Below are 24,899 nucleotides of genomic sequence, written 5' to 3' on the forward strand. Positions count from 1 at the left end.
TCAGGACTTGGCAGCAGCAGGAGTTGAACCGAGTCCAGCTTTACTCTCTACTGCCTGTTCAGTAAGTTGAGGACAAGGCAGATGATTAAGGAAATGTGGGGAAACTGCTACAGAAGCTTTTGGAAAGATAAGAGACTTTGGTCTCCATGTCTGACAGTCTGGCACTTCTCACTAGCATTGAATTCACATGCAAATCAAAGGCAACATCTACTCCCACAGGAAGCTTTATTAATGTACAGGCCTGCTTGCGAATCTCCGTGCTGATGAAGGTTGTGGGACTGACTTCACTCTCAAATTAATTTCCCTGTCTATCCTTGCTTGAGCGCCGTGCAGCATTGGCAGCCTCAGCAGGGCTCCCACGCCGGCACCGGGCACCACGTGCGAGCGGTTGCTGCGTGGAACCGGAGAAGGGAGTAGAGGTGCGGCGCTCGTCGGCTTGGATTAAATGGGATGTGCTGGTGTAATGAGGGCAGGTGTCCACCGGGCTTGAACTGACATCAGCAAATTAATTTCATGAAGGCACTCCAAAGGAGCTTGAAATGCTTTGCGTTTCAGAGGAAAGAGGGCTAGTGCTTCCCGTACTGAGCTAGCTGTCTGTCATCTTCTACACAGCCTGTCGTGCGTAAGGCGTGCGGATGAGACTTTGAAATGGCGGGGTAGTGCCTGTCCAAGGCAGGAGGGAGGAAGGGCTGAGCAGGACAATGTGGAAAGGCAAAGGGACCCCGGGTTCACTGTACCACCAAGGGGACAGTAGCTACTTGATGCAGATGTTCTGTAAGAACCAGATCTGAGCTATAAACAGCCTTCCACATCCTAAACCCAAGCTCATCTGATGCTTAGCTTTTATTGCTGTCAGTTATTTCTAAGCGGAAGAGCGAAATCTTGAGAGAAGAGACATGGGAAATGCCATTCCAAGCTGCAATCCTCTGAGCTGTCAGCTTGCCGCCATCTCACCGGCGCCCGCCCCTCTGTGTTTCTCCCGTTGCTGTTCCTGTGCATCCTGGCTCCTTGTATCCCTGATGCTCCCTCCAGTCAACTCATTCGTTACCCTCATCCTCTTTTAATCCTTTCCTTCCCCCCCGCTCCACCCGCCATGCTGGTTCCTCCCTCTCGCCATCGCTGGTCCCACCAGGTCTCGGCGCCAGGACGAGTGCCAGTCGGACAGGGAGCAGGGAGGTGTAGATGCCACCTCGAGCGGAGAGCCTGCACAAGGGTGGGTGTGCGGGGATGTGGGCGCTGTGCAGGTGGGACAGAGCTCTGGCTTTGCTCCGTCAGAGCCTTGCCATTTGTGAGCCTGGTCCTGAGGGCAGAGATCTTCATCGCCACGGGGTCCACCGTGGTGAGGGCTCCTGGTGGCAGCGGCCAGCGCACCGAGCTGCACAGAGCTGCACGGCCAGCCCGAGGAGAAAGCAGGCATTTCTTGCACGGCTACTTGTTCTGGGAATCTTCAAAAATTTCTGGCAGCCAATTTTAGTTGTGCAACCTCTCAGCTGCCAGAACGGATAGAATATGATCATATCACATGAAATGCATGCAGGGTCTGCTATAGCAACTGTATTTCAAAAAGACAACACATATGGTGACTGGTTCTTTTTGGAATAATATCTATAAGTTGATGATGTTTTATTCAAAAAGGCTGTAGCTTGAAAGGTTAGGGATGTTCTGATTGTTTAGTGTATGATTAAAGAAAGGCTTCTGTGTTTTTTTTGGCCTATTGAATCTAATTACTGGGAACTAAAATGATCATTTGATTGCACATTTACCTGGAATTATTCTTCTGCAGAGCCAGTCTTAATAATATATAATAATATGTTGCGCCTGTACTGTATAGCGCTTCTTGTCTGAGCAACTCAGAGTGCTTTACAAGTATTCATTAATTAAATAAGCCATACAACACCCCTGTTAAGTAAGTGAGTATTTGTTGCCCATCCCCTTAAGTCTTGTAGGTTTTATTTCTGCTACCTCTGCCCACCCTTGAAGATGCTTTAACAGCTAAATAAGCTAATTCAATAAAAATAACATTTTTTTAACCATACTTAGCACTTCCTGCATAAAGATTTCCTTTGTTGCATTGTATTAATTGGCAGGCTGTAGGGTCTTCTGGTTCTCGATGCTGAACCGACGGTGGGGGTGGTTGTGTGCGTGGGAGCACAGATGCTCGCCTGCCCTGGTGCGTGCCCGTGCGTGGCAGCTCCTCGCACCCCTCGTGGGGACATGGACCGTTTGAGAGATGCTACGGGTGCGCTGAGCTCCGACCAGCTTGAAATGCAAAATCTGATTTTTACCTTCATCGCGCTAAGCTCTGCTTGAAATCGCATTCACCCTTAAAGAGTTTTTCTGATCCAGTGGAGACTTGTTATTAAATTTGAAAGGAGGGCTGGTTGCCAGAGCGCGGTAAGGTCTCTCCTCCCCGCTTGCCCTGGCGTGCTGGCCGGCAGCGGTGGTTCTTCAGCCCCCCAGGCAGCCTGATGCCCCTTCAAAAGTAAAAAGATGGGTCTAGGCCATAAAATAACAAGGTTTTACTGGGGGAATGGCAGATCCGAGTTTGCAGTCCTTGGTGTCAAACCTTTCCCAGCGGTTCTGCGCTGAGATGAAACACTTTGCAACTTGGAGAAGCAAGCGAAACCCGAAGCGTATCTGACTCCTTAATTAAATAAGTATTAATTAAATCACTCAGAGAGCATACACAGTAGGAGTGGGGAAGGCTTTTTCCCTCCTTCCGTGTAGGCATCTTGCAAAGGGACTATTTTTCTTGTTTTACATTAATGAAGTCTTCAGCCTTCCCACTTTTCCACCTACACATGTACTGAACGTCTCCAAGGAGACCAAGAAAGCCCAAGTCCGGCGCTGGTGAATCCTCTGGGAGCAGCGGGCTCGGGTCTCGCCAGCGGAGCCTCAGCTGTGCCACAGCCCGTCTTGCAGGGATCAGCCTCTTCCTTGCGGTCCCCTGGCTGGGGGACGGGGAGGGAGCCGGGGCAGGGAGTTGCTCCTTGTCCTGCTTTCCCCTGCGTTTCATCTCCTCTTGCTTGCTTTTCCCCACCTGATGGAGAAACCGGGCCTCGTGGAGCGGCTGGCTGTAGTGCCCAGGGATGCTTTTCCCTTGCTTTGCACGAAATTTTGCAATGATCCACCGCCATGTGATGCTCTGCTCAGGCTTTTGGGATCGTGTCCCTTGCCCCTCCATCCCGTGAAGCCGCAGTGTCCCTTTGCTGCTCTGCCCGCTCCCATCCGAGTCCCTGCGATGGTCTTAGTGATTTTGGGGGGGGGGGTGAGATGCTGTCCCCACTTGTCACTGCATTCACTCCAGCTCCTCGCAGCCTCCTCAGCCTTCAGCACGGTACCCCCAGGACTCGACACGGCTCTGCCTGCCGCTGGCTCTCTTCTTCCTCCCACTATAGCCTTCCAGAAACTTCCCTGACTTTCTCTGGTGCTCAGGAGAGCAGACAGTGATATACGACTGCCCTCCTCTGTAAACCAGACCTGACCCACTGGAGGAGAGGAGCATGAAAGCCATTAGCACAGGAGCCTGCCCGGTGGCAAGGAGGGGTATGAGCCACTCCAGGCAGGGGATAAAAATAACTGTATGGTGCTCCCCACCGGGATTTCTGCAGTTACTCAGGGTTCCCACGCAGGAGCTGAACTTCAGGTGCTGCTGTTTTTCTCCATAGTCAAAATGGGAAATCCAGCGGTGGGATATCACCCCACTGCATGCAAGAGCTGAGTTGGGGGGGGGCGTTTGTGGAAGCCACTGCTTTCCTTGGTGGAGGTGTTTTGGGAGTGGAGCAGTACCCCGTGACCAAGGGGTGCCTTGACCCTACGCCGTGCGTGTAGCTCCCCATGCCCTGTCTGCTGTAAACTCAATTTTCAAACCTCTTTCCCCGCAGGCTCTCCAGGTGGCACGGCAGCTTCTACTGCAACAGCAGCAGCAGCAGCAACAGCAGCAGCAGCAGCAGCAGCAAGTTAGTGGATTAAAGTCTCCGAAGAGGAATGACAAACAGCCAGCCCTTCAGGTAAGGGCTCTGCGTGCCTCCGTGAGGGGCTGGGGCTTGTAAAAACTGAATAAACGCGTCTTTCTTGTGAAAGTTGGGATGGGACCTTCAGGAGCTTCCTCCCAGTCAAGTCCACAGAGCAGCTGTGGCTGATGTAAGTGGTGTGAGGACCAGTGCTAGGTGCTCTTGAAAATCCCCCCCCACGGCATATTTACAAATCCTGAGCGTGTACTTTTATTAGTATCTCGTAGGGTTGGATCATGACAAAATGGAATAGCTTTTGTTACCGTGTCAGTGTGCATAGGAGATTTGCATTAACGTTTCTGTTTGATTGCTGTTCCGTTTGTAGTCTGCGTTCACTCAAACCGTTGATTTGCTGTGTCAAGGATATTGGGAAATACTAGGATATCATATCATCGGTGTGTTTTTTCCCCTTTTATTGTCTGCTGATTTATGGACATCTTCAGAAATAAAATCTAAATATTATCGGGCTTTGTGCTGTTATGAATTCAGAAAGCTAAAACCAATACGGCATTCCCAAACAGAAGATGTATGCACACATACGCAGCTTTGGAGTACATTCTGCTAGTCTTGTGGGATAAATCACGGGAGTTAAAGACAAGAAAGACCTATTAGGTCATTTATCATATTTTCCTTTTTTTTTTTTTTTTTTTTTTTTTTTTTTTTTTTTGCTATTCTAGTGTTAGAAATCCCAAGTGGTGGTGGGACTACTATTATTTTCCTTTGGATGGTTTTACATAACAAAGCACACGCTCAGGAACTTTCCACTTTAATTCCATCCTCTTGCTCCAAGTAATACTGCTTGTATAAATACTGAGTCAGTCCCCTGCCTTGCCTCGTGTTCACACTCCTCAAACATCTGAGATACTAACATGTACTTGCCAGTTTTGGCAAATTATATGTATCTAGTTCTTTATGTATTTCGTAAACCGGCACTTCTAGACCCTTGACCACTTTGCTGGTTTGCAGCTGGTTATTGCTTTTATTATTGCTCGCTTTGCAATTGCAGCACGTCACTGTATTTTTGATAATAAGTTACTGAATACAGCAGTTCAGCTCCAGTCGCACAAAGCCCTGTAGCTGGGACATTTATCTTATCTCGCTCTTCTATATCTGATGCTTCAGCCTCTGTAGCCCCAAATTCTCTACTGTTTTTTTTTTTTCCCCGCTTGTTGTCATAGCACGTTGTCAAACTCATGTCTGTTTTGCTCTTTCTAATTTTTTTTTTAGTTTGATATACTATCACCATGAGTTCCCTGACAGCATTGCTGCTTCTCTTGCCTTTTATATGTGCTTCAGATTATTTTCCTCCAAAAATATGGATCCTAGACTCTTTAAATATGTAGTAGAATATGGAAGGTAAAGCCAACATCACTAAAGGCCTTGACAGTAAAGCGGGAGGGCTCGATCCTGTGGTTCTTGCCTAAATAAAGCTGATGAGGACTTCAAGGGGAGTTTTGCCTGAGCGAGGAGTAGCTGTTAGCTGCAGCCCTTGGCCCAGCGTGGACAACTTCTAGCCTTCGTGTAGTGATTTCATCTTCAAAGCATTTTGCAAATAACTAATCTCCAAAACATCCCCAGAAGGAAAGTCTGATAAGTAAGTAGCATTATCCCAGTTCTGGACTGGGAAACTGAGGGAAGCAGGTTAAGTGACTTGCTTAGGATCACAGAGGGAATTGGGTTTAGAGGTAGGATTAAGATTCATGAGTTCCTGGCTCCCACCCCCGCGCGCAGGCTGCTGGACAACACCTCGCACTTTATAGCCGAGCTATTATTCTTTTGGAAAGTATGAAGCATTTTGTCATTGGGCAAATATACGTTTTATTGGCAGCATAGAGCGCCATAATCCAAAGCGTTACATTAATGCTTTCAAAAATATTTTATTTGGTAAATCCATAGCTGATCCATATGCCTTTTTATAGACTCTTCCACTGGGGACATTTTTAATGAGAGATTGTGCTGGCTAGGTCCAGTGTCAGGTACTAAAAGAAGTGCTTTGTTGTGCAGATGTCTTAAGAATAGCTCCAGAGGATGAAATATGACTGTGTTGACCTTTCAGCTGTGAGCTTATTTGTCAGGATTCAAATAAGTTGAAAGGATCAAACCAAACAGTTTCCGTAGTCAGACTGGGAATTGTGTTGCAGAGGTCAACAGTGAAGGCCACATCGCGGATTCCATAACATAGCCAATTGTTGGTACGTATTAAAGTACTGGAGCAGCTCCTGCAGTCAGAGACACAATTAAAATTCTAATTTATTAATGTATACAGAGAGCTGGCCCAGCCTGTCACTCACTGATTCAAATGACTGCCCAGTCTTTTTTTTTTTTTCTTTTTTCCCTCGTCACTCCTGGTGCTTTTGCGGTCTTAAACGTACTGGAAGTCCTCTTGAATGTAACAGACCCTGGGTGCATCCCTGCCATGAAAACCCGTTGCTGAAAGGAAATAGTGGCGCTGGGGGTAGAATTTTTGCGTAAAACTGCACCCACGCAAGCACCCACACCCCCTGAAGTCGGATGGTGCCGCGCTGACGAGGCAATACCCGTTGCTGACAGCGCGTAGAATAAATGTCGAGGGTGGTAGAAACGCGCCTGTTTTTCAAAAGTTTGCTTAAATAATGAACCGAGTCTTCTTTGCCCTTAGTTTATAAATATAGATGTCTCATTGGATAGCCACAGCGGTTAGCAGTTCCCTCTTTTTTTTTCCCAACAAACACACTTCGTGCGTAACAAGAATACCATAGGCACTGCTTATCTCTGCTGTGCTTGGCGAGGGCGCTGGCGAAAAGCTCTAACACGAGTGCAGGGGAGCTGTGTTCGTGTGAAACGGGGCGGAGGAAAGGATGCCGTTCACCCGGGGTGCTGGTTCTCCTCGGGAGATGCTCCGTGGCCCTGCCCGTCCCGGGAGGGGAGGCTGGCGCGGTCCCGTGCGGGGCTGGAAGAGCTCCCTCCGTCTCGGGCTCGGCACTTTAGTGCTGTCTGGCAGGCTCTGTCATGTCAGCCCCGCCGCCACAAACAGATGTGGAAAATTCATCTAGTATACAGCGTGTAGCTTATCTGTTATCGCCTCGTGGGTAATTTCTTATATTCCTTCTTTATTCCCTGATGAAATTGCCACGGTACTTAAATACATCACAGCATCCCGTGGCCGTGCTGGAGCGCAGCGCCTTCAATAGCGTTTAGGTGACAGTGGGCTCCAGCGATGTCTTTGGGGTCTCTTGGCCTTGATAACTCTACCTGGAGACCTGCTTTTAGCAAATTTTGAGATATTTAGCGTAAAAGAACTTGGACACAGGAGTGGAGATGTGCTCTGCTGATAGTTGGAAGAAAAAAAAAAAATCTCCAGATACACGATGACTCACATTTTGAGCCTATCTCACACTGCCGTGCTTTATATTTGGCAGTGACCTCCGGTTTTGCAGCCTGATGACACAAACAAAAGAAAATTGAAAGTTAAGGAATGGATTTAGTAACCAGCAGTTGGGAAAAGAATATAAAAAATATCAGCCCCACAAAAATTACTGGAAGTGAAAAAAGACTAAAGCATGTTTGATAATATATTTGCCATAGACATTGGATTTCCTTAAGTCTGTGAAACAAATAATTTAACAGGCCAGGTATGCTTAGGATTTTGAAAATGTGCACATTTTTCCTGGCCAAGATAAATATATCTTTGTATTAATAGATGTATTGATTAAAATGTGCAGCTTTAATTGCTGATGCTCTTAACGATTATTCATTTTGGTTCTTCAAGCATTTTAGTTGCTGGCAAGAGCACACAGATTGGAAACAAATCAAGAGACACATTTTCTCCCGAGAAAGTAAAAGTGCATGTGTGTTTTGGCAATACTAAAAATACAATTTTTTTTAAAGACGTAAATGTTGTGTGTTGCATTGAGCTGAAAGTTGGATACCGGACTGAAAACAGATTTAGGACGTCCAAGTCAGTATCTTGCAATTGAAACCCATCACTTGACTTTTTTATGTGATTAAATGAGATCTGTTGTATGATAGTTAACCTGCGTGTGTTTGGAGAGAAGAGATAATGAAATTACTAAGATGGAAACTTTTGTTTTCGGTTGACAAAACAGAAAATAAATCTCCCCTTTAAGGCACGGCCAAGAAAAGAGTTTGGGTTTGGTTTAGATTTTTGGGGTGAGACTGGAGGAGGCTGAGAGGACAGAGCTGTCCTCGCCTTTGCATACCACTGCTTTTTAACGCAGCCTCTTGGCTGGGCTTTTGTAAAATTTAATTTGCATGCTATATTATCTTAATATTTCTTTCCAGTATCTTGAGAAATAGAAGAGAGCAAGAGGAAAAAAAAAATCACTGTAGCTTGATGTCGGGGGCAGTTATTATTGTTTTTTATGAAATTAGAAATCGTTAGCTCGACAACGTAATAAACTCTGAAAGGGGAAGGGAAGGGTATTCTCTGTTTCGCTTGGAGCACACAAGTACCAGCTTACGTAGCCTCAGGTTTTACCCGCGGTGTGCCTTTTTTACATAGTGGTAAATTTAACGACTGGTAGAGAAATTATGTCTCAGCAGGCAATTTGGGAGGGGAAATAAATTTGCAAGGGTATTTATTCTATTTGTATGAGTATCTCTCTCTTTCACTCTGGAACGTGGAAGTTGATGTGAATTTGGCCTCAGTCAAGCCAATGGGAATTTTGCCACCAACTCTAGTTGGGTTGAGATTTCACTTCTGCAGAGTTTAAATAGTTTACCTATGAAAATTTCACTTGAATCTTTCATATTTTTTTTTATTTTATTTTTGACTTTAGTAATAAAGCCAAGTTGAGTTTTGCTGGTTTCTACCAAAGGACCCATAGCTTTTTTCTTTTTCATCCCTAAGCCCAACTCTAGGTGTTAGTCAGTTCTTGGAATATGCCTGTGAAGTGCAAATAGCATCCACCCCACAAACAGAACAAAATCTGAGTCAGGTCCTCAAAGTTACATGATCAGCTTGAAAATTTTGATACTAAGGGGTTTTTTCAGCGAAACCTGTGGGCTTTTTTTTGCTGCCCTTTTATATTTTTTTAAAGCCTTTAGTATTCACTTTTTCCAGCTTTTCAGACTGAGCAAAAAGGTGACAAACGCAGTTATTTTTCTTGAAAGAAGTCTATGATTGCCCTGTAATTACATGATTCCAAAAAACCGTGGCTTCTAGGAAAATACCAATATATTGGAAGAGCTGGCAGTGTTGAGGTACTGTCAGCAAATACGATTATTCTCATTTTATAGCCGTGGAAACCCCGGCAGAGAGATACTAAGTGACTCGCCCAAGGTCAGATAGATCTGCAGTGGCGTTGAGGTGCACGGCTCCCGCCGGGGTTTTTGGGAGGTTGGCGTCTGCGTGTTGTAAAGATGTCGGTCCTGAGGGACAAAACTGAAAGTACAAGCCAGGATCCCTCATTTCCAGCCCTGCGTCTCGTTAGAGCACCCCGAGTAGAATTTTCTAGTAGGTTTTCTGCTTTGACATTAAACATTTAGAGAGTAGGGTGGGGTTTTTTTTTAAAAAAAAAAAAAAAAAGGTGATTTCTGACCAGGTTGGGAGCGGGGCCGTGGGGCTGGCTGTGCCCGGCTCCGGCCGTGTGTTCCCCACCTCCGGGAAGGGGAAAACAAATGAAACCTTCCTGACTGGTCAGAAATGTGTAAATTGCTGACAAAATGACACATGTAATTAAGAGTGCTCCTGCCATTTTACCTTGTGGTTTACACCTACAGTGTTGAAAAAAGAGAGTGACTCCCACCTCGCTAATTACCATTATCACTGAAATGGTAGGGTTTGAGTCATTAGTTCCATGTGCATTTAATTAGAGGAAGGCTGAAATTGGATTTAACTTATTACTTTTTCATGGATCACTTTCTTGTCATCACTTCAAATTGGATTGCAGCCCCAGGTAACTAATTATGAGCGCCACAGGATCAAGAGTGAAAAAAAGGTAATTAGGAATAACACTGTTGGACCCTTGCTGGTAGTCCACTTGTGCTTGGGAAGAAATGAGAGCGGTATTTTGTAGTATTACAGATTAGGGAGTTAAAGGTATGCACTGCTGCTAGGAATGATGGGAGACTGCCCCCTCCTATAGCGGTTTATATGATGTACAGCTGGGTTGAAGATGTTATAGCGACATGGTTCCACAATCAGCTCCTTAATTCCGAGATTAAACTTGTAAAAGCAACAGATCGGTTGTAGGTATGAGGCATCTCAACAGCCGGGTAGTCAGGGGTCCTTACGTACGTGATTACACCGCCGCTGTCGAGGCGCTCTCGAGCCACGGTTACGGAGCGGTTTGAGTACAGTGAGCTAGAATTGATAACAAATTAATGAACATATTAATGATCCGAAAAGAGCGTTCGTATCCGGCAGGGAGATATATCAATCAGGAGAACAACGGTGAGGTTGATGATGTGTACGTCAGGAATTCAGCTCCGTTGCTGCCGTGATAAAATCAGGACGTTGCTTCTCTTTTGTTTGCTGGAGAGGTTTCTTTTTGTTTTGCGTTTTGTGGGGAAGGCTTGCTTGGTTGGTTCGTCCCTTTTTATACGATTGCCAAGTTCTGCTTTCTTCAGAAAATACTTTAAAACAAATTGTTTTATTTCCACGTGCAAAACAGAGTTCAGAACTGCAAGTAATCAATTTTATTGACAGAGCCTGGAAAAAAATGTTGATGAGAGTTCAAGGATGTGAAAAGATTGAAATTTCAAAGTACCCAACACTGAGTGTAGGAAAATTTCAGAAGCGGTTTCATTAAGCAAAGAAATCTATTGTGTCGGGATCTGTAAGAGGGAAGTCTGCTCTAGGACCTAATGGTGTTACAAGGAGGAGCTGATTTTTGCCTTGAGAAGAGGAAAAGTTTCTTAATTTCTCATAGTAGTGAATCACAGTTCAAAAGCTAGCACAATTTCCTCAAGTTGTTTAAAATGGCTTTTAATGCTCTGTTAATGTAGGCAAATATTTGTGACTCAGTGTTGGGTAAGTGATGCTTGCTCATTATTTCCTGATGCCAGCAAAGTGTAGGAAATTATGTGAAGACCATGCAGAGATGCTAAATAGACTTAAGAGTAACAAAATTCAGCTACGGAAATTAAGTCTTTCTCATTTACTTGACATTACAAAATAAATCTAGAGATTAATAGGTATTACCTTTAATACAGAAAAAGAGAATCTGCTTTAATACATCTCAAATTGATTTACAATTTTTATACATAATATTCATCTGTGGTTGAAAAGGGGGCAACCTGAGGTCGACTGATGTAGTGTTTCCATTTTTCCATATGAGTCTTACTGTGTGTGATAAAAGCAAACTCCTTTATTTTGTCAGTCTGCAGGAATTTCTGATGAAGTGCAGGGGTCACTTTTCTGTCAATTTGAGTAGGCCGCATTTTTGAACTACTGTTTTCCTCCCCCCCCCCCCCTTACAAACCGTGGCCCTGATCTGACACACGCGTGCACGCACACACTTAAGAGCGCTGCAATCTGCAACTTATTAGTGCGCGGCGCTGGAGCCCGTCCAGTGGTTAGAAAATTTCCTGAAGCCGGGAATAACAGCAGTGGGTGCAAGTGCCATCGAACAGAAGTGACAATGAGGGGCAGTCCGGCCCGCCTGGCGAGACGCCCGGGCTGGAAAACCAGCTGAGATAGTCGAACGCAGGAAGATTGACGCGGTGCATCTGGGAAATGCTCAAAAAGTTGGGTTCTTGAAAAAATTACCTTCTGTGATCGTAAGACATCATCTGTTTTCCTACAGAGATTGTTTATAACAGGGTTTTCAAGCACTTGTCAAATAACCAGGAGTGAAGGAAACAGGCTAAAAAAATCTCTTACCGTTCAGATGAGTCCTGGTGTAGCTGGAAAAAAAACAAGCTCTCGTCATAGAGATCCGCAGCTTCCCGAGTCAAAGGGTGCCTGAGAGAGGGAGAGAAGGAAACTATTAGTCAAAAGCGCCCGGCGAGCGCGGGATGTAGGTTGGGGAAGGTGGTACGCTGGGACGATGCGCAGAGCGACGCCGTTACGGGAGTCGCGAGGTGAAGTCATACCTAGTAACTGTTTTTTGTGTTGCTGTGCTTTTGTTACTTAGCTGTGATATCATGGGCAAAATATTATAAACATATCATGGCTATAGCTTGCTTGTGTAACAAAAGATCGGGAACTTTTATTAAGTTTGTTTTCCTTGTCATATTGTAAAAATTTATTATGTGTACTGTGTATATTAGAAACAGATTTGGGTAATTCTGTCTAAATGAAGTCATCCCAGCTATTTCCAGACTGTCTGTTTTCGGTTGTGAATAATTTTCATACATCAGATGGTTGTCATATTTAGTAGCTCTCTACATTTTAAATAGGACATATCCCATTTTGAACTTCCATGGACTTTTAGCTGCCTCTGATTTTTGAAGGCTATTTTGTCGCGGGAGTATTTGAAAGTACAGGGCAGAGCTGGACGGGTGCCGGAGGAGTCCCTCGCCTTTCTGCACCAAAATCCCAGATTTTTAACAACTGCGGTAGTACTCGCGGCTTTCAGCGCACGCGCTGGGGAAGAGCCTGCCAGATACCTATTTCAGCTTGTCCCTTTGTGTTCACACTTTGCAACAAACATGTTAAAAAAACACTAAAGAAAAAGTACCATGTACCAAAAATCTCCTCCGATAAAAGAAACCTCTTCTCTCAAAGAATGCATGCTGCTTTTTTTTTTCCCTTTTAACAGAAGTGTGAAAGAAGTTAATGTTTAAATGTTTAATGTTTAAATTTAAATCATACACAGATCTACATAGCAGCTAAGTTACTGTGACTTTTTTTTTTATTTTTTTTTTTTTTTTAATCCTCAAGGCAAAGTTTCTTTAGTCAGCGTGGGGAAGCTCTGGTGTTCCTCGTTCCTGAGAGCAGTATGCACTGGAGGAATCTGCAGCGATGATCACAGAGCAGAATTTTCCCCTAAAACCATTAACTTTGCCAGAAATACTTGAGTTACAGCAATTTGTTTAAAAAGAAAGGGGGGGGGGGTGTGGAAAGGCAAGAGAGACAGAGAGAAGGCATTTTGATCTGGCTTTCTTGAGCGGAGGAGAGCAGCTGTTTGCCTCATGTGTTTAAATCTCCAGAGCTAATATTGAAGTTTCAGGGCAACAAGTGCAACATAACAGAATAAGTAGAAACTAAACCCAGGGAAACAATTGGAAATGCTGCTTGGATGTGACTTCGGAGCTTGACAGTTTTACAGCTGTGTCGTCAGGTTGGCAAAATATTTTGTGGTGCGTGCAAAGAAAAGGCTGCTGCGATGCTGAAGTGTTTTTATTTTCCTGATAAGTGTAATCTGCCTTTTATAAATTACTAATCTATTTAAGGTGTAACGTTAATGGCGCATAATCTCAAGCCATTGAAAGCCTAGAAAATTAGAGTAGACTGAAGGCACAAGAAAGAAATGTACTTTGTGTCAGAATGAAGTTCGATGAAGCATGGAGAAGATGGAATAGATTATTAAATAAACTTCGAGGGGAGATGGAAAAGGCACTGAAATCTCTCATTTTGAAAGGAATTAGTTTACTTGATTATATGCAACTGTATCACACTCAGGAAAGTATAAGACAAATGAAAGCAAAACAAAATTTAATTGAGCTATTATTTTGCAGACTTTGGCTCTGTTTCAGGCAGCCTAATCAAATTGTGCTTTGCTCAAATAACTAATGTTAAATGCAGTCTACCAACAGATGTTTAAACAGAGACTAATTGGAAAATCTGCATCCTGGCCTGAGCGTGTCTAGCTGAAAAAGTTTTGAAATCGTATTTTGGAGGGAGGCGGGGAGATGGCAGGAGGAGCTTGGGTAGCGATGGGTGTCACAGAGCAGCACGTGCCGCGTGCCCTCCGTGCCAGGAGGCAGCAGCGCCCGTGCTGGAGCCACCGAGGTCGCTGATGCCGCAGCTTGGTACCGTTTGCCCATCAGAAAATTGTCCTCCATCGCGTTACGTCATGGGACTCGTGTTGCTCCGTAGCTCGTGCCACGTGTCAGCGTGCATCGGGTACTCAGTGCGGTGGAGCACACGGATTGAGGGTGTTCAAAGCGGTACGTGTGATTATCAAATCTCAACGCTTTCTTGTCATTTTTTAAGCAGTACAGATTCAAATAATACGTTGCCGTGTTTTAAGTTACTAACCTGCGTGGCATATCTCAATATTGAGCCTTTTACGACACACCTGTGCAGCCATACGGACCTCTTGGATGGTTTGCAGCGTGGGGATAAATACCTTGGGCCAGATTTGTCCTGGGTTTAAGGGACAACCATCCGGAGGTGTGCTGGAGTCGAGGGATCCCATGGAGATAGGTATAGCATCCTACCTCCGATTTTTCTTCCGAATCCATTTTACACCATAGTGCCTCCAAGTAGTACTGAGGTCATCAGTTCTGGTTTGCCCAGCGATAGCGATCACACCCACTGTGATTTCTTGATAGGATGTTTATTTTTGTGCACTTTGCTGCTCATCAAGACTTTGGGCTGAAGATTTACTCGTAGTTTGTGTCCCAGACTTTGAGCAGGGTCGGTTTGTGTTGTGCAGGTGTGGTGCACATTTCCACGTTTGCTGTAGAAAATGTCCATCCCAAGGACTTTGTTGTCCTAGCGAATGGTATTTTGTGCATTCAGACAGCTTTTGGAAGAAGCTGGTTTTTTATCTATATAGTCATGAAGCAAAAGGCAAAAATTAGAAACACTAGTGAAAATTGTCCCATCTTTCATTGGGGAAAAAAAAAATTAAAAATCAATAGAAGTGTTTTGGCTTACTCTTAATAGCTTGGGTAAACATCCGAAGCAAACCTGTAGGGAGATGCTAACTGCCAGCCTGGTCCATTGGTTCATAGCCACAGTGCAGATTTAGTAATTTTATTCTTGCTGGTTTTGCTTGCAAGAATAGATCCATAAAGACCTGTTGTTTGATGATCTGTTACCGTAATCGCTGGCCACGTTATTAGTTGATGAACCTCCCAGCTCCATCCCAACAAGAGCTCTCTTAGGGCCAAGGTGGCAACCTGTTGCCCAAAGCTGGATTGTAACCCATGCCTCTGTTTCCTGCGGTCCTCTTCGTGGGATGGTTACTCTGGGATGAGAGGGAGATGCAACTCGATGAGTGATCCGTAAAGTGTACTAGAGAGACCCGTCTGGCTCTTGCAAAGGTTTGTCCACGGTTGTCTCAGGGCTCAGTGGCTCCTGAAGTTAGTGCTGGTGTTCTGCAGGCTTAATAGCCAGTATGGAATGGGGAGCAGTCAATGTGAGTGTAAAAAAAGAAAAAAAAAAGCACATATATATATATATATTTCCAAATTTACCAATTGGAACCCTACAAAAGATAGATTATATTTTATGGCTTGTAAACAGCAGGGCAGATATTTCAGGAGAACTGCAGACAGCTGTAATTTTGTGAATGTGCACAAATTACTTGGAAAACAAATATTCCTCTGCCTACACAGCTGTATTCACAACCGTGGACCAGAATGCCTTTTGCATGATGCTCATGCCTGGTTCTATGGAATATAATAGTGCTCAAATGAAGAAAATGTGATTTAAAAGCAAAGTCAGAATTAATACTCGCTGTGAAAACGTGTATTACTGGCTGAGGTGTTGGCACGGGAATGGATAAACCACTTCAGGAAAAATGAGAACTAACCGAGGCATTTATTTGCACTCGCATGAAGAGCTGAGCGCTCAGATGTTTGTGGTGGAGATGAATGTGCCTGTATCTTCCAGAGATGCCTGTGCCATCCTACAGGGTAAACATTAAATTGGATTTGGTGGATGAAGAGGTCTGCGGGGCTGCATCTGGTCACTGTGGGGAGAAGGGGTGTAGGGAGGAGGCGAGGGCTCCCCCGACTCCCCGGGGCCATGGGGCAGCATCCTGCCCGGCCCTTTTCTTCCCGGTTACCTGCACCCAGGTGGATTTGCAGAACGCAGCCGAGCTCTCATTCACATCATTTAATTGCGCGCTGGCGGTTCCTTCTGTTTGTCCTTTTACTGTGTGATAAGGGGTTTATACAGGAAAGTCTGAATAACAAGAGAGAAGGCAAAGAAAATCCCCAAAAGTAAAAACAAGGCCAGGCAAGAAGGAGTAAAGCACAAGTTGGCAAGAGCCAAAGGCCTCGCATTGATTTTACTTTTAACTTTTGTGTTTATTCAAAGGCTGTGGATACAGGTTAACTTCCTTTGCTCAATATTTATTGCTACGTTACTTGTCTTAAACTGGAACAATGAGCACTTTGTTGATTGGGTTAAGAGATTGTCCCATTTTATTCGGTCTCCTGCATCTCTCTCTGTATCTGCAGGTTTTAAGCAGTTTATTTTAATTTCAGATTTCTAACCCTCCGTCGTGAATCGCAGCTGTGCCACCGGCAGCAACACTTGAGGGACTATTGTTCGTCTTTTCAAAGTGGTGGGAGCACACAGCGGAGCCATTAGCTTCTCTGAAACCTGACCTTCCTTGATGATAGTACACCTTGCAGATTCGGAGCAGGATAAACAATTTAAAGGAGAGGGGAAATATCAGATAGGTTATTTTTCATCAGAAAAGGTTGTAGAAATATTCTGCGCAAGAATTAAAAACAGGAGGAAAAAAGCCGTAATGGCAATAGTTACCTTTCTGTTTGACAGCCGCCGAAGATGCTACCCAAATCAGTTCGTAGGAGAGCGAATGCCTCCTCGCCGGTGACCGCGCTAACCCTTGAGCAGACAGTTGAGCGGAAAATCAGTAAAGTCACAGTGCAGTGAATGATGACTGTACTGATTTCACCCTAATTTAGCGATGGCAATGATTTTGGAGCTGTTAGGAATGGGCCCATCCTGGCCAGGCTCGCAGGCTGCCCCCCAAAGTATTGGGGATTTCTCTCTGGAGTAGGAGCATAAATAAAATGCAGAACATAGTGAAGTTATTTTTAAATCACGTTGTCCGCAACTGGCACTACAAGGGAAGGTATGTTTATGACTTCCATCACTGTTATTTTTTACTTGGGCTTGTTGCTTGGAAAGTGTGCTCATTTTGAGTCCTTCACTCAGCTGTGTCTACCCAGAAGAAAAACAAACCCATTTCTTCTGAGAGAGCCCGGCAGTGGACACATCAGAGCAGCAGGGCCAGCTGCAAAATTGTGGTGGTGTTTTGTTGCTAATTCTGCAGGAGTGAGTGGAGGGGACCACCCTGTCTTTAAAAAAAAAAAAAAAAAAGGAAAGAAAAACAAAAATAAAAAAACCACTTTCAGTTTGTAACTTTGATTTTGCTGAAAAAAGGGAAACTAAAAAAAAAAGGCAGCAAACAGCCTTAGTCCTTGCACAGGATGCTGTAATAATTACTGGGGTAGTTTTTCCATTCCTGGTTGCTTTTGCCTCACACCTGTAGGAGGCCCGTTCTTTTGCTTCTGTGCTTTGCCACCGAAGTACTTTTATTTGAAAACACGAGGAAATTCAATTTCCTAACACGCCTCTCAAGTCAGGGCAGTTACGGCAATAGAACGGTTGCAAATGGCTCATGTGTGAACAGTTCAGGATGGAGCTATTCGTACGGGGCCATGCTGAGGTGCGGGAGAGGGAAGATAATTGTAAATGTTCTTGTGGGGATCTGATTGACAGCTTATTGTCTGCAGGCAGTTGAGTAAAGAATAGGAAATGAGTTAAGTGTGGGGGATCTGGCAGGCTGCAGGCTCTCCCGATGGCAGCTGCTGCGCCAAGCAAAGCGCCCCGGGGCTCCCAGACCAGCAGCACCCCCCTTTCCAAGGCACCCCCAAAGGGACGCCCCTCACTCAGTTCAAAACGTCTGCGAGATGAGCCCGTGTCTCGTGTGCTTGGTCATCTGGGGTGCCTGGAGCGGTCTCGCCCCCACGGTCGGCGTGTCGGGGTGACCCCGGTTTGCCTGTTTCCGACCCGTTTCCCCGGCAGGGACGCGCTGGTGGGTGCCTGTGGTCCAGAAGCAGAACAAGAGAAGGAAACGTCTTCTCTCCTGACTCAATAGATTTCTTAACGCGAGGTCTCTTTGGCAGTTTTACAACATCATGAGGTCTGGGGCCAGTTAACGTGTGGTTTAAAGTTTTCGTTACCCCACCTTTTTCTCTGGAGTGATCCGTGCCCCTCGGGTCCGAGTGCCCGTGAGAAGCCCCCGATGAGCAGTTAAATGTTACAGAGCCGCACGTGCTGAAGATAGAAATATATTTTTTAAAAAAGTACTCCTCACCCAAAATCTCCCTGTCTGTATTTTTTTTTATCTCCTTGCCTATGTGCGTTTAAAAAAAAAAAAAAAAAAATCCCAGCTTTGCGTTGTTAGTGTAGGCTTCTGAGCCAGATTGTACTACAGAGCACACTGATGTGTCTTCCCCTGAGGTATGGAAAGATCTATGTGTGCTAAGCAGGTGTTTTCGTTTGTTTAATTGGAGCTGAGTTTAGCACAATATTACAGATAAATGAATTACACATGTTCAGTAATTCATAGAAAGTGATCGTTGTTTTGCTTAGGCACTTGTCTTCGCATCCAGGTTCGCAGAGATAGCGTGCTGGCAAACGTGGACAGAGGTCTTTTAAAAGCAAAAAACGGTGCGTACGTGAGGAGAGCCTGATGTCTGGTTGCTAAAACAGCAATAACTATTTTGTCTTTGTTTAAATCGTAACATTTTAAATTTAAATAGTATCCTGTTTTGACAAACTGCAAAACCACAGGTCTGAAAAAGAAATGCAGCAGGCCTGTGTCAATAGTCGGTGGCATCTCTGGGCAGGAAGCTTTGGGGTGACACACGCTGGCGGTGACGGCACTGGGGATGGAGAGACCCGGGAACCACCCGGAGAGCTCCGGGGCTTCTCCGGCGTGCCGCACCCAGAGGAGCCGGTTGCATGCACGTTGCTTGGCAAGAAGACGACTGGTTTGCTTCTACCAGTGTTTTTTATTTATTGTTAGTCACTTTTTCCATCTCTCTTTTTTTTTTTTTTCCCCCCCTTACCGGGCTTCATGGGCTCAAGCCATCGCCCCCCTCCCCTGGCAGCTCCTGCTGTGGAGCACGGGTGCCTCCAGCCCCCCATCACCCCTGACAGGTCTCGCCACAGCGGGACGGGACCCGTGGATCCCAGCGAAGCCTCGCCGGTGGGAGCGGCGCGGGTGACGTGCCTGGCCCCGCTCTCCCCACCGAGGAGCACCGAGCAAGAGCCCGCGGGGCGGCTCGGAGGTGCTGCCTTTCAAAGGACGAGCAAAACCGGTCGCTTCTTACAGCTTCCCTCCTGGGTTTGAGTAGTCCCAGCCCTTGGCCAGCTTCCAAATGGATAATTACATTCGACTTACCCAAATTTCCTCTGCAGATTCAATTGTAAACTATTTTCTCGTTCTCTCCTGCGGTGTTGTATATAACTGTGCTGCGCAGCATTAAACAACTGTCATGCGCAGCTCCAGAGCCTGTTGAGTTTTAGGCACAGAAAGTTAAAGGTTGTATCAGAACTTGCACTGAACTTTGGAGAAAGCATTGTTTGTGCCTCTCCAGTTCACGAAGTACTTTGGAGCAAGCCTTTGGATTAAAGGTGTGGTTGGTGTGTAAGGCGCTGTTGGTAGCAGACGGTGCCAGCACTCGAGGCTGACTGTGAAAAGTGACTTTCTCAGGGACGTCCTCTCTCATGGATGTCCTCACCTTCAAGCCTTCTGATGATGGAAATTAAGGCTGTTTAGCTGCATTCCTCATTCATCTGGGAATTTGTTAAAGCATCACCTGTAGACCTACCGTGCTTATTCCTTCCCTCCTGCCAGCCTCCTGATGGATGCTTCCCCTCCACGGGCCGCAGCACAAGGGTCTCATACGGCAAGGGTGGCTTCCCTACGTTGATAGGACAAACCGACAGCCCTTACCCACACGTGCACCCGTATAAAGCTGTGCCTAGCAAAGCCTGCGTCCCAGGATGTGATCCAGGCGGCGGGGCTCGGTGCAGCAGCGTGTCCTTCTAAAGGAAGCCAAAGGCACGTGGGGAAGTGGTGCGTGATCTGGGAAGTGCTCCTGCATCCTCCCGGTTAAATGGAGCCACCACAGTAAATCACAGTTGAAAGTGAGTTGGAAGCTTTTAAAACTGTTACTTGTTTGAGGCTTTTCCTGCTGCATGTGTTGGTGTGGGATCGTTCTGCAGGAGGATCCTGGGAATTAACGTGTGTCCAAACCCAGCAGCAATCTCGGAAGGCTTGTGGCGATGTAATCTATAAACTTTTAATTATAGCTGAGTAAATAGCTTGAAATTTCTTTAAACTCTTTGTTCACGAATGTATATTAAAAAGTGCCCATCCCACATGCACACGCACACACACCCTTTTCCTTCCTTCCTCGTTTTACACCCACTTCCAGCAAGGCTTTGGCTCGTGGCATCCTTCCTTGTGCCGGGAGCCGTGGGCAGAGCTCCCCGCGGGGCTGGCCCGGCCGGGGGCTCGGATGGATCACCGAGCCCCTCCGCTCTGCCGTCCTCCCGGCATCTGTCCGCTTTCAGAGGACGGTGCAGAAGCTGTTGACTGTGTCTGGGTTTCCCACTTGACGTGCAACCCATTTGGGAGGCTGATTCTGCAGCTTTAATGAGATGCAAATTGTTTGTGATGCTGCCTTATTAAATGTATTGTAATTTTAAAATCATTTGCTTGTTAATTGTATTTAAATAGCTGCCACTTAGACAAGCAGAAAGTTTCCAGAAAGATAAATTGTTTTTTCTTTTTACTATGTTTGAAAGCGGCCCCGATGACTTCTCTCGGCTGCTTTTACACGACACTTTCCAAATGGAAGTGTGTCCCGGCTGCGCTGGCCTCCTGGTCCTCACCCCTTCCCCCAAAGAAGAAATACTCACTCCGTTACCTTTCTTCTGTGAAACCGCAGTCCCTTAAGAAGGTAGTACAGCGGAGCGGCTTGGGACATTTCGAGGGGAGGTAGCTTACCGTCCCCTCTGTTCAGACAAGTGGGATCAGCCTAGGTCAGATTTTGGCGGGCGTGTGATGTGGATGCTGCCGCAGCTGGGATTTGAAAGGATCCCGAAGATTTGGGGGATGCTTACATCTTTTGGGCCCTTTGAAATTCCCAGCCCATTTTTACGTCTATGTATGTCTGCCGGGCCGCCGAGGCAAGGTCGCCCGTCCTCGGCACCTCCGCGGCTCTGTCTTCTGCACGTTGAAATAAATGGCAAAGTTTCCCTTGGCTCCGGCTGAGCAATACGAGGTCCCTACTGACCTCAGTTCAGCTTGATGTAGAGCTGGGTTTGATACTACATCGTTGCTGGCTTTGGCATGGAGCGAGCTACGTGTTATCATTTGTATATGAAATACCATCCTGGAAAATGAAAAATAATATTTCTGAATCAGTTCGTTCATTCTTCTTGCGTTGGCTGGAGGGCCCCCGCCCTGTCAGTGCTCCTGACTCTTGTTTTCCAGCTCCTCCGTGTTCAACGCTGGACCCTCGTGTCAATTCTGCCTTGTTACCCCAGTGACGTTTCATATTCCCTTTGTTTTCTGTTTGCATCTTTGTTGTGTGGCAGGATCAGTAATAATAGTTAATAATTAGCAGCTCAATAGCACTCTTCACCTTCAAAGCAATTTTAGGCATTAAATCACTGCAGCTCAGCTGGCAATATTACAGTATTGACTTGTTACTTCACCAGTGTCACAGAGGCAGCAAAAGCTGCATTTTTATGGAGGCCAAAATGGGGTCATTTTTTTTAAGAGTACAAAATTGGCAAAAAATAAAATTTTCTCCTAGGCTGACACTTTGTTTGCCAAATTTCAGCATCGAGCCAATTTTTAAAGCTGAGTAATAAACACCTGAAAAGTTCTGGTTTATAATGGCAGTGCTGAAAAGCCATTAAATGAATGGCTCCGCTATAACACAAGGAAACCCTCTTAAACTGTCGAAAAACCTGTAAAAGCTGGATGGAGGCTTAGTGATCGCCAGCTTCGTCTTTGAGCCTGGAGCTGAGGGATGTAAAGTGAACCTGCAGGGACTGGTCGAGTAGATCATTAAGGGTTTCCCTTCTCGATGATGGGGAAATGGTCCTTCCCCAGCTATTTGGTGGAGCTTGGTGAGCATCCTGTCCCAGGCGAGCATCTCTCCAGCCACTGGGGAGAGGGAAGGCGAGGAGGAGATACGGGGATGGAGCTCCAGGGGAGCAGAGAGCAGAATTTGGGACAACAGGGAAAGCCTGGAGCAGAGGAGGAATCGAGGGACGCGAGGCGGCAGAAGGGGACGGTGGGAGGGAGCAGCGCGTCAGGCAGGATGTGCAGCAGCAAGCGCGGCTCTGCGGGGCGCACGCATGGTCACGGTGACCTGGAGGGAGACGTGACCAGCAAGGTGGCAAGAAGCCCTGATGCAGCCCTGCTTGGCTTGTTTTCTCCCGGGCCCGAAGGGTGTATTTCTGCACAGCTTGTCAAAGACATGAGGGCAACTCCGCTTCCCTCTGCCTGCGACCTGCGGCTCGCTGGCACGCGCGGGTGCAAATGCCGCATTCCAGACGAGCATCGTACGTGCAGAAGGCCAAGAGCGAGGTATCAAAACCCACCTCCCGTGGCCAGCTCGGACCCTGTCCCCTTCCCAGCACAGGGTCTGCTGGCGGAGGGTGCTACTGCGAAGCCGAGCTGTAAGAGCAGCGTAGTAAAATAGCAAATTGACCAGTAAAAGAAATCAGTAAATGAAGGGAACAGCTATTAATGTGCCAAGCCAAGATGTGTAATTATACCCTAGGACTTTTCCAAACTAATACATGTTAAAGGTGTAAACCTATTAAAGGAGAGATTTTTCTGTACAGGGAACTTATGTAGATAGAAGGATTTACACTGTATTTTATTCTTGTATTATAAGGTATAAGGAACATTTGAGCAAATCCAGTCATTCCTATTATTACAATATCATACGTTTTTCATACCGTTTTATGCGGTTCTTCAAAAACTTTGGCACTAATTCTCTTTATATTGTTAGGAATTTTCTTTTAAAAACAGAATTCTTTTTCTCAAATAGTTAATTAGATTTTGAACTTCAAATACAGTACTTATTTTTTTTTTCCTCCCAAGAATAGGGGTGTTAGATCCATTGTGCTGGCCAAATTACAGTTTGGATAGTTACATTCTCTCTGCTTAATCACCCTGCAATTTCACTGGAGTGAAGGATTTGGTGCCTCAGGTGTCCTGAATTCCTCCAGAGCTCTGTATGGCGAAGTTGCTGCCACCATCCACCCCAGAAGTGGCTGCATTTAACGGCGGAGAATTCTCGTCTCCTTCCAGAGCATAAATAACAGTTTCACTCGCAGAGGTGGATTTTTGTGCTATTCCTCTATTGTTACGCTTGGCAGCGAGTTTGTGCTTTTCCAACCCGAGCAGCCCTGCCCCAAGTCTTCAGGCACATCTGAGGGATTTCTTTTGCGATGGGAAGACAAATTTGTTTTAAGGAGCCCCAGAAAAATTCCTTTATTTGCTTGTTCACCCTTTGCCATGACGGGTGCAGCGAAGGAGTGGGTCCCGGCTGCCTCACCACATCCCCTCCTGGCTCGGAGACCCCCTACCTCTCAGCATCCTCTCTTTTCTTGTGGCTCAGGAGGGGGAGAAAAGGATTGGGATAAGCGGCAGACGGATTTGGATAGGAAATATGCATGGGTCGTAACCCTTGGTTGCAGACAGGAGCCCCCTTTGCCTGGGAAGGGAGGCGGGAGGGGAGGACCCTGCCCTTGAGTTTGGTTCGGACCCCATTTATTTGGGAAGAAGTGATGGATCGCGGCATTGCGCCGTGAGGTGCCGGAGCGGAAGTACAAAGGAAAACCCCAAAGCACACGGCGATCCCTGCTTAGCGCCGCACAAAGGACTCTGAGCCGGTCGGATGACCCCAAGGGATCCGCGAGCAAAGTCCTGCGGTGGGGTGTTTGCTTAGCCGGTACGGCTGGCTGTTTCTCGTCCGTGTGAAACCAGACGTGCACCATCAAAATGACTGACATGGCCAAAGGCCAGGGGGTGGCTGTGCCAAAGCTGGGTCTGCTCCTGCCCTGCAGCGTGCCGCCGGCTTCTCCCGCCCTCCTGTCCACCGTCCTGTGGGGCTGAGTAAGTGGATGCTCCCGACCCAGAGACAGCGAGGAGGAGGAGGAGGAGGAGGAGAAGCACCCACTGTGGATTGCGGGCTGGTGGTCGTGAGGAAGCCTCCCTCACCCTGCTTCCAAAAAAACTTTTTATCTGTGTACAGGGAACCCATGATGGTTACTTTTAGCAGCTCCTCCTGGTAGTTTGGCGCTGCCTTGCAGCAAGCATACCTTGCAAGCCTGGTACGGCAGCCAGAGGTCGTCTCGGAGGGCTCCTCTGTGTCCTCCTGCCTGCAGTAAGTCATCTTGACTGTAGCACCATTTGCCAGCTTTGTAAATCACACCGTTCTGCTGCTTTTTGGCATTTTGGAGATGCATTTGATTCCTGGAGCTGTGGTGCCACCCGTTTGCTCTAGCAGGAGCAGAGAGATCCCAGTGCTGCTTTCGAACTCCTTCCCCACGTAGCATCAGCAGCTTTTCTGTGCACACTTGTCTAACCACAAGGGCTGTTGCCCGAACACCTCTTTAGGAAATAATTTGACTTGTTTTGTTGCATGTACAAAGTTAACTGTTTTCCTCTTTAAAGCAAAGATGAGCGAAAGCTCTTCCTGTGGCTGCTGCCTTTAAAAAAATTAGAAGTAGCTTTTGAGAGTTGGGGGAAAACTTGGAACTGTGAGCCAGCTAAATATACTGTGTCATGAAACCTTGGGGACCATTGAAATGAGAACAGTGGCCCATTACTGCTAAGAAGGTGTTTTATTGAAAATACACCGACACGTGTTCCCAACAGAGTAAAAACCAGTGAGGTGCCCGGCGGTGATACAGGTTATTCTCACAGATGAACCAGAATACATAGTTTGGCACTCCCGGGCTGC

At 46.3% G+C, this 24,899-nt stretch overlaps 1 protein-coding gene across 26 annotated transcripts in view; it reads left to right on the top strand.

The window, feature by feature from the left end:
• FOXP1 (forkhead box P1) overlaps positions 1-24,899 on the top strand; it is a 389,835-nt gene that overhangs the window by 271,832 nt on the left and 93,104 nt on the right. For all 26 annotated transcript variants that reach the window (XM_054837687.1, XM_054837688.1, XM_054837685.1 and 23 more), the window contains one exon: positions 3,885-4,010. In XM_054837687.1, coding sequence (XP_054693662.1) covers positions 3,885-4,010 — 126 coding nt within the window. The remainder of the gene's footprint in view (positions 1-3,884; positions 4,011-24,899) is intronic.

Source organism: Grus americana, chromosome 11 (genome assembly GCF_028858705.1).
Source record: "Grus americana isolate bGruAme1 chromosome 11, bGruAme1.mat, whole genome shotgun sequence".
NCBI classification, from domain to species: Eukaryota; Metazoa; Chordata; class Aves; order Gruiformes; family Gruidae; genus Grus; species Grus americana.